Source organism: Neomonachus schauinslandi, chromosome 8 (genome assembly GCF_002201575.2).
Source record: "Neomonachus schauinslandi chromosome 8, ASM220157v2, whole genome shotgun sequence".
Classification (NCBI taxonomy): domain Eukaryota; kingdom Metazoa; phylum Chordata; class Mammalia; order Carnivora; family Phocidae; genus Neomonachus; species Neomonachus schauinslandi.
The window spans coordinates 39,567,313-39,577,759 of record NC_058410.1 but is presented as its reverse complement, the minus strand read 5'-3'; the positions used below and the strand labels follow the sequence as shown (position 1 = coordinate 39,577,759).

The following is a 10,447-nucleotide window of genomic DNA, read 5'->3' as shown; positions in this document are numbered from 1 at the left end:
GAAAGAAAGAAAGAAAGAAAGAAAGAAAGAAAGAAAGAAAGAAAGAAAGAAAGAAAGAAAGAAAGATTGGGGAATAATATGGGAGACCAGAGAGAGCCCACAATAGGCAGATATGGAGGAGAAAATTTACCACCACTGAGGGAAAGTATGCAATCCCTCACCCCAGCCCTGATCTTCCTCACATATGGAGCAAAAACCTAAAGCCACTGGGGGGAGGGCCAGCAAGCCCTGCCATCTTCAGGTGAAGGTATATTGATGTTGCGGGAAAGATAGAAGGAAAAACCCTTTACCCCAGGAAGAGAAGCAGAAAAAGACCCAACATCCCATCCTAATACCACTAGGAAAGGGGCAGCATACACTCCCCCCATATAAATTCTGCCAAAGAAACAAGAGAGAGTGGGCTGCCACAGGGAGAAGGGGTATAAATCCTGAAAAACTCCCTCCCCTGAGGCTCAGGCACACAGGATCTGCTTAAGATTGAGACTGGGCCTGAACAACAGAGAATCTCTTTGCCCCAACCAGAAGCCTAAAAAGTTCCAAGGAACAAGCTATAGTGTCTGCCTTTGAGTTAGGGGAAAAGTATGGAGAAAGAGACAGAGCGAGAGCTCCCTTTGTGACACAGGCATTCAGGGAGAGCTGAAAACTGCGGGTGGAGCAGAAATACTGAGAGGAGGAAAAATCCTGGGGTACTCTAACCCCCATCCTCAACACAAGACAATTCCAGAGGTAACTGGAGCCTGTGGTACACTGGCGATTAGCAAAGCCAACACAAAATTCAGATTTGGTTCAACTCCTGACTAGATTGTGTCAGCAACACACACGAATGGCCTGAAAGCATAAGAGTGCTTGCCTCCAGGTATAAATGTTATTTACTTGAGTTTCTACTGTTTTGCACATGATGCCCAGCATGCAATAAATAATTATGGGATACCCAAAGAAGCAAGGGAAAAAATGTAGCCATTGTCAAGAGATACAGTCATCAAAAGAACAAAAGTCAGAGATGACCCGGATGTTGCAACTATCAGACGGGGACTTTAACATAATTTTATTCATAATCATCAAAAAGCAAAACAACAACAAAAATATCCACCAACTGATGAATAGATAAACTAATTATGGATCTCATGTAATGGAAGCTATTCGACAGTAGAAAGGAAAGAACTTCTGACATATGCCACCATATGGGTGAAGAGCAAATGCACTTGTCAAAATTCCTAGACTGTCACATAGAAAGTGTGAATTTTACAATATGCACATTTTACCTAATAAAAAAAACTGAATTTGAAAATAAAATCAGGGGGAAAAATGCAGACTGCCTGCATTTGCAGTCAAATGCTCTACCACTGAGCTCTACCCCCGAGACTGCCTGCGTTTGAATCCTGGCTCTACAGTTGATTAGCTGAACAACGTGATCAATTTACTTAGCTTTTCTCTGCCTGCATTCCTACATCTATAAAATAGGAACGATGTTAAAGACAGTATACTTCCCTCATAGAGTAGTTGTAGAGGGTTAAAATATGTAACATTCATAGAACAAATTACAACATAAATATTTGGTATTATTTTTAATTTTCCAACCTTGCTTCCCACCAGTGTTACACATTAGCTTTGAACCAGCCATTCTGAGCTCTTCTAATCTGTTCTGCTGTTTCATACCATATGTCTTCGTACTCGCTGCTTTATCTGCCTGCACTGCACTTTTGTACTTTATCCATAACTACCAGCGTAGGAAACTTCTCATCCTTAAAGATGGAGTTTCTATGTCTTATCTGTAGGCCTCCTCTATCATTTTCCACTCCTATCCAGGTGAAGGAGATTGATCCCTGCCCCCTTTATGTCTATGCACCTAATGAGTTCAAAGCATGACATATGATAAATGGCCAATAAATATTTGAATGAATGAATGAATGAATGGATAAAGGAATCTATTATGGTTCACTTCAATCTGGCTACTTGATAGCACTGAAGAAAAATGCTCTTGGTTGATAACTATTAAAAATACTAAGACTAAAAGAGCATCATAGAGAGAAGTTACCTAGAATACCAGAGCATGTAAAGTCAATCAGAACAATAGGTCATGCTGCTCTTAGGAGCTAGAATCTGCAAGAGGATGGGGGTCCAGAAAGGTAAATGATGGATTAGTGATCATATAAGTGTCAGATGTCATAGCAGGTGGAAAGAAAGACCCATAACAGACAAGTAATGACAAACGACTAAGCAGAATTTAGGATATCAGAATCAGGCAGCAAAAAGGCTTTGTGGGAGTCTGTTTCCATAGGCCTGCTGATAACCCAGGTCCCCAACCTTACTAGTTTTATTAACTTGGCCTACATTAGACTTGGACAATTTAAGACTTGACAGCCTGATTTGTCTCTTTTTTAGAAAATTCTGGTTGGTTCTTATTATGAATTTGTAGAGTGCCCAGATCTGTTTTCACCCGTGTTTCATTCTCTGGGTGTGACCTTGTTTTATATTTCTTAACCCTTGCACGAGGCTTAAGGTAGTTATTGGCAGTGGTGTAGCCAGTGACAGGTCCTCTGAGGACGCAGCACAATACAACGAGGCAGGTGCAAAACCGCATAATTGTGAGATGAGGTAGTTGAAGAGGCAGAGCACTTTAGGAGCTGAATATTCACAACATTGGTAAATCTGAAAACATGAAATAGAGTATGTGAGTTCATGTGCTCTCAGCAGTTAATAAAACCCAGAAACGAGTCTCAGAGGGTGTTTGTCACCCCTAGCGATATCTCTGTTGAGGACATGCCAGGAAAAGCCTTTGTGGGGATGAAAGAAGCAGCTCTCATGGAAACTCCCAAACATACCAAAATGCTGGTTCTTTCTACCATTATTTGATGCTTTTCTCTCAAATAAATGCAGTCCACAATAATTTGGAATTACATTTTTATCCTGAAGAGTTATTCCCTAACAACAAGTAGTGATTATGGTGCCAAACAATTTTAGGCCAGTATTTTGCATATACCCTCACCTGGATGAGCCTTTGACTCTCTGATATACATTAGAGTTCAAAATAACCTCCTCTCCCGGGGCACCTGGGTGGCTCAGTCGTTAAGCGTCTGCCTTCAGCTCAGGTCATGATCCCAGGGTCCTGGGATAGCGTCCCACGTCGGGCTCCCTGCTCTGTGGGAAGCCTGCTTCTCCGTCTCCCACTCCCCCTGCTTGTGTTCCCTCTCTCGCTGTCTCTCTCTCTGTCAAAAAATAAATAAAATCTTTAAAAAAATAAAAAATAAAAAAAAATAACCTTCTCTCCCAAATGAAGTATTTGGACAGGTAGAATATGTATACAGGAATAAAGGAAAATGCCTACTTTAAAATTTTTTTAATTTAATTTTATTATGTTATGTTAATCACCATACATTACATCATTAGTTTTTTTTTTTTAACATATTTTTTTAAAAGATTTTACTTATTTGATACAGAGAGAGAGACAGCTAGAGAGGGAACACAAGCAGCGGGAGCAGGAGAGGGAGAAGCAGACTCCTGGCTGAGCAGGAAGCCCGAAGCGGGGCTCAATCCCAGGACCCTGGGATCATGACCCGAGCCGAAGGCAGACGCTTAATAACTGAGCCACCCAGGCACCCCTAACTTTTTTTTTTTATTATGTTATGTTAATCACCATACATTACATCATTAGTTTTTGATGTAGTGTTCCATGATTCATTGTTTGCATATAACACCCAGTGCTCCATTCAGTATGTGCCCTCTTTAATACCCATCCCCAGGCTAACCCATCCCCCCACCCCCTCCTCTCTAGAACCCTCAGTTTGTTTCTCAGAGTCCATAGTCTCTCATGGTTCATCTCCCCCTCCAATTTCCCCCCTTCATTTTTTCCCTTCCTACTATCTTTTTTTTTTTTTTAACATATAACGTATTATTTGTTTCAGAGGTACAGGTCTGTGATTCAACAGTCTTACACAATTCACAGCACTCACCATAGCACATACCCTCCCCAATGTCTATCACCCAGCCACCCCATCCCTCCCACACCCCACCACTCCAGCAACCCTCAGTTTGTTTCCTGAGATTAAGAATTCCTCGTATCAGTGAGATCATCCAATACATGTCCTTCTCTGATTGACTTATTTCGCTCAGCATAATACCCTCCAGTTCCATCCACATCGTTGTAAATGGCAAGATTGCGTTTTTTGGTTTTTTTGTTTTTTTTTTTTTGTGGCTGCATAATATTCCATTGTGTATATATATACCACATCTTCTTTGTCCATTCATCTGTTGATGGACATCTTGGCTCTTTCCATAGTTTGACTACTGTGGACATTGCTGTTATAAACATTGGGGTGCATGTAGCCCTTTGGATCACTACATTTATATCTTTGGGGTAAATACCCAGTAGTGCAATTGCTGGGTCATAGGTACTTTTAAAATTTTTATAAATTGTGGCCCAAACTCTTGCTATCTGACCTCAGGAACTAAATCTATTCCGAAAACAAAAGATACTTGTATACATTGTCACTTTGGGCAGATTTCTTGTGTAGATTAATATGTAACTTTTGTTTATTCTTTAAAGTACAGGGGCGCCTGGGTGGCTCAGTTGGTTAAGCAACTGCCTTCGGCTCAGGTCATGATTCTGGAGTCCCGGGATCGAGTCCCGCATCGGGCTCCCTGCTCGGCAGGGAGTCTGCTTCTCCCTCTGACCCTCCCCCCCCCTCATGTGCTTGCTCTCTCTCATTCTCTCTCTCTCAAATAAATAAATAAAATCTTTAAAAAATAAAATAAAATAAATAAAATAAAGTACAAACTATTCATCAACTCTTTAGGAATTAAAGATGAGTGAGCCTTTTTTCTTTCAGTGTTGAGCTCATAGTCCAGGGTAAGAGGGGTTGACTGCCATGTTGAAGGGCAAGTGACAATATTACATAGTAATATATCATTAGACTTAAGCCATCAAGATATCATAAAGTAACCTTGATTTTAAACCAAGTTTATCTCCCAATAAGGTTTTTCTTGTCCCAGCTAAATTCAGTCGTATGTCAATGTGTCTGTGAGCTCTGAGCTGTCAGCTACTAGAAGTTTAACAAAGAAAGAAATATGTCTATAAGGTTTTAGGTTACGCAGGTCATAGCATTTGTAGAAATTTTCCTGGAATGGAACACTTAACGATATGAGCAATTTTTTGTATATAAAATTTACTTCTAAAGAATTAAATAGAACAATAAAGAATTATTAAACTCTAGGTAATGATATGCATGCTAAAGTGTCATGTCTACAGCTAACTTTGAAAGGGATCCCAAAATAAGATGAATTATTGGATATATAGGGGCATGTATGTGGTAAGTCCAGTGTAATAAAATATTAACTGTAGAATCTCAATGGCAGAATGTTACTACATGTTTAAACTTTTAATAATAAAATTTTGGGGGAAAAATAGCCAAGTCAAGATTTGGATCTAAGGAGAACTATAAGATATAACTCAATAAAATATAACACATAGTTTGAAGTCAGATACCAGATTGACAAAAAGAGTTATTGTATCTGTAAGATGAATGTGAAAATCAGATTCTAAAATGAAATCTGGGTTTAAAGCCAACAAAAGTCAACCAAAAAACAAAGACCGAAGTTCATGGGAACATTCATGGACAGATGTTACTGTTGTTCTTTCTTTCTTCTCTTTTTTTCTTCCTTAGACCTTGCCCCTGAGAGCATGTTTTTTGTCAAATTTGAATGCCAGGTCTTCTAAACTTAGTATCTCATAAGCATATTTGAACAGAATTTACCTAATTAACATATATTTTTTTATTGTATATAAGGCATTAAAACAGCCAATCATGCTTCATGATAAGTTCCAATTGGATAAAACTCAAAATCACACTCTATCCTTAAAAGAATTCAGTTCAATTGGTTAATAAGTGCTCACAATAAGTGGTTTTCTATGATTACAAAAAAAAAGTTGTGATTGGGAAAATATGCTTACCATAGCAACCTCTGAGTAGCGTTACATAAATTGTCCTTCAGTTTTCATCTGACAATACACAAAATTGTTAAATTTCTATACTTTGTATGTGGTCCTGTGTCCTTCCCTAAATGGTCACATGACTTGGGTAATTCACAGCAGAGATAAAGGCAAAAATAGGAGCCATGTTGAGAAATGGGCAGAATTACTCTCCTTAAGTCCCTCCTAGCTATGAAAAAGCTCCAGAATGTTTGGGATTTAGTACCATGTTAGTTTCCTGAGGATAAATCCACATTACATTCATTGTTTCATCCCCATTCCATGCCCGGTATAGAGTTGATTTCTATATATATCGGTTAAATGAAGGACTGATATATATATGTGTGTGTATATATATATATATATATATATATATAAAAGTGTGTGTATATATATATATATATATATAAAGTGAAAGTATTTAAAAGGATGAGAAGAATCCAGCTGAGAGAGGAACAGTGCTAAGATTAATAAATATATTTGGTAGTAGAAATAAAAGATATGAGAAACGTATGTGAAAATAACTATGGTAAGACAGGAAGAGAGACGATTAAAACTGAACAAAGTTTAACTTATTTCTAGAACTAATGTTAAAGATTTAAAAGACTTATATTCAATTCCAACATACTAGTACTTCTTTTTTCCTCGCTAAATGCTGTTACCTACTTCTGCCTCCCAATATCACACTGAACTGAACAAAGAAATGAGCAAAAATTTAAGATAATTATCTGCAAGAGCAGCAAAAACTAGAAAGGTCTCTTTCAAAGGCCTGAAAATTTGATTAATTTCTGGGAGATAAGAGGCTTGTCAGCCTTATACGATAAGAATGTTGTGCTGTCAGCTCATTATCCAACTTAAGCAGAAGCCGTTCAGTGAAAAAGTGGATGGGTTTCACTCAGTAAGTATGTGTGTTAGTCCAGGCTCTGTGAGAAGCAAACTAGGAGGGCAGGATCCAAGGGAGGCTAGGAGAGCCACCAGATCATGATTCAAATCTGACCCTGAGTAAAGGACAGAGGAAGGAGAAAAGCAAGGTGTTTGGAGACATCACTGACTGAAGGTCAGAGGAAAGTTCAGCCAAAGTTGCTGCCAGAAACATCCTGCTTCTCCCAAGAACAGGCCTGCCTTTGAATCCCTGCCATAGTCATTGGCAAGAGCAGCCTTTGGGAAGTGTGACTTCCATTAAAATGTGGCCATGGGAATCAGAACACAGCACCTGGAGACGTCACGGAGCTCTGCTCCCAGCAGCCCCAGCCCTGAGAGGAGCATCTTCATGGCCACCACAGAACACCGTTTGCTCCACTCCACAAAGACACAAGGGAAACCTCCTCCATGGTTCCCGTAGGCCTCTCTTCCTGAGGGAAATTTTTTAATAACTTCAATAATTTGAATTTTGAATAGGGAGGTTTATAAACAGAACTATGGATAGTCATAGTCTCTGCAGTTGATCTCAGGTCCACCATTGTTCCTCATCCTTTCCCTCCTCCACTATTTGTTTCAAATTCCCCTCATCTCTTAGCTATCACCTTGGCAGGTCATGGTGTTCCATGGTGGTATGAGTCAAATCTTCATTTCTGAGGGCGGGGAGTTCTTGACCATTAACCCCCAGGCTAGGGTTGCGGCACACGTCCATCCACCGTTCCAGTGGGTCAACAGAGCACCAAGGCCTATCCAAGGATATCACCTTGGTTCCACATTTATTCTTCACTGACTCCACTTGTAAGAGCAGCCCTACCTCCTCCTGGGATCAGCATCAATTCCCTATGCTGATAAGGTGACTCCTTTTCTTGCCTGCTGGCTCCTGGCAACAAAGAGTCCCCAGTGCTGTAGTAGCGGCCACTGTCACTACCACAGTGGTACCCACAGTACGTACTTGCCCTGGCCATGCCTCCTAAAGGCGCAGCAACTCCTCAGCCAGAATCCATTTCTTCTTGCTAGACGAGACAACAATTTCTGTTGCCATAACAAGTATTGCTTCTGTGATATGTTTCTTTCTCTTTTAAATTTGAATCTTAATGCTATAAAATCACTCACTAATGAACTGTATCTGTTCCCTCCTCCCGATGCATACTCAGATTGTTGAAAGAAGTAAATAAAATAACACATGTAAAAGATTCATACAGTTCTTGGCACAAAGTAGGACTAAATGAATATTGAATCTTTATCCAAATCTTTCCCATTGATAAACTATAATATTTTATAATGAACAACTTACTTAATATTGTTGTAGCATCTGTTTTTCATTGAACGCAATAATTGAGGGCCAATCTGTGTCATGCACAGCACTTGGCATGGGCGTGAATAAGACGGGGTTGCCTTTAAGATATTGGAGTTGAGCCCTATGCTCTCATGCTCCTCTTTTATAAGCAGGCTATAAAAATGCCACGGTGGTTCACATCTTACACAAATAACTTAGCCCTTACTGCTTAACAAAACATTAAAATGTCCTTGAGCATTTAAACATATTATTATTGAAATGATGGCATTTGGGTTTTTTTCCAGGGGAAATTATAAAAAATGCATTTTCTCAGTCACTTTCATGTATTACTTGTAGTTTAGTAAGTAGCACGGTTTTCAATTAGTTCATAATGGGTGCACGTAGTTGAAATTTGCATCTAGATATTACTCACATTTGGGATATTTAGTAAAGCAAACAAGTAGTCATCTTCCCCTTTCTGTACAAATCTAGGACTCTTTTACTTGTCTTCAGTGGCTGGTTAAAACTTTTTTTAGTTTATATCCTCTGTGGTTTGCACTGTCTGATATTAATTAGCAAGAAGAATTCATTAAGAAATAGTGAATCATATATCTCAGTGAAAAATCAGTACCATTACTAACACCAAATTTTCATTCCCCAGAGGGGGGAAAAACATTATATTCTTTCTGTGGTCTCTTCTTTTGTCCTGTCACAATATCTTGACTACTTTGCTCTGAATAATGTTCCTACCATGGTGTTCTGTACAATCACAGTAAAAGCTCTATACTTATCAAAAATATCAGCTTGGTAGCAGTGTTTAATTTGCTGAAAAAAAAAAACACTATTTGAGCAATGAAAAATTTCCTTTAAACAATAAAATACCAGCTGAAGAAAAAATAACAAGTATATTAAATCTTTACAGTGAACAAGCGAGGCAAGCAAAAAAGAGAGGAAGATAAAAGGATAGACAAGAGAACAAACAATAAGAAAATCAAGAACATAATTATCATGAGATATACAATGTTGGGGATATTTTCAAAGAATTTTAATCCATGTTAGAGTTCAATCTTAGCATATAAATAGCAAGTTCTAAAAATGGAATTCTAAGCCATTTGCTCAATTATCAGTTTGGGGTTTTGAAGGGATGCAATTCTGAGATTGTTCCTACTAACTAAACCATGGAAGGGCCAACACAAAATGTTTTTAAAGATTTACTCCAAAGTATTTTTAAACTTTTTTGTCACTTTTGAAATGGATAGTGTCATTGTCATTACTACCAACAGTAATCCTCTCTAGTCTTCTAGAAATATCAGAAGAATAAATTCCTTTTATTTTGTGCATTATTATTTTAGGGATAGAAAAACACAGCTCATAATTTCCTTATCACAAAGTAAGAGATTGATTTATTTCATAATATAATGCACTGGAGTCACCTCTGGGGACAGAGGCAAAGAGGGCAGGTTTTACGTGAAGCCTAAGATGAGAGGCTTACAAAATCTTACTTAAAGAATATATTTCCTATGTTGGCTGGCCAAGGGACCTAGAATTCCCAATAGAGTCATTGTTAACGTTAAGTTAATGATTCCAGAAGGTTTCAGTAATAATGCAAATATTTCACCAGCAGTGAAAATATTAATCTATTATCATTAATTTTAAAAAATTATAAGTAGCTAGCTGCCACTTCTTAAATTAGGGGAAATTACTATAAAGACATGATAGAAAAAGGCTGAAAAAAGGCAGAAAGAATGAATCATGTCAGGTGCGTACTCAGGACGCTGAAGTTGTAAGATAAACCTCTGAGACCACAAAAGTGCTATCAGTTAGTGTGAGGTATTGTCATCTGGCACTCAATGGAATTTGCTACTCCATTTTATGCCCCCACCCCTGTATCACAGGGGCTGTATGGCTAAAAACTACATTTCCCAGATACCCTTGCAGCTAGTTTTCTGGATAAGATTAGTTTCTACCATTGAGGTGCGCCCATTGGAGTTTGGAATGTAGAAAAGGTGGGAGCCATTCTTCATTATTTAGTGGAGCGGGCTGATAAACAGGATGCAGCAGACGTTCTATGTGTTAGAGCAGCCTCTCTGTCTACGCTAACGAAATAAATGTGGGCCAGTGGCAGCTGTGAGGTTGGTAGTAGCATAACGCTTTCCTGACCACTAGGTGGCAGTAGTATTTCTTGACCTCTAACTTCTCCCGCACAGAGAGAGAGAGAGAGAGAGAGAGAGAGAGAGAGTGTGTGTGTGTGTGTGTGTGTGTGTGTGTGTGTGTGTGTGTGTGTGTGT

The 10,447-nt window shown here is 38.8% G+C and overlaps 1 protein-coding gene across 1 annotated transcript in view; it reads right to left on the bottom strand.

Annotated features, from left to right (window-relative positions):
• Nucleotides 1-7,848, bottom strand: part of TRDN (triadin) — a 394,231-nt gene extending 386,383 nt beyond the window's left edge. Inside the window, 1 exon segment of the mRNA XM_044917545.1 lies at nucleotides 7,698-7,848. Coding sequence (XP_044773480.1) covers nucleotides 7,698-7,848 — 151 coding nt within the window.
• Nucleotides 7,849-10,447: the final 2,599 nt, after the last annotated feature.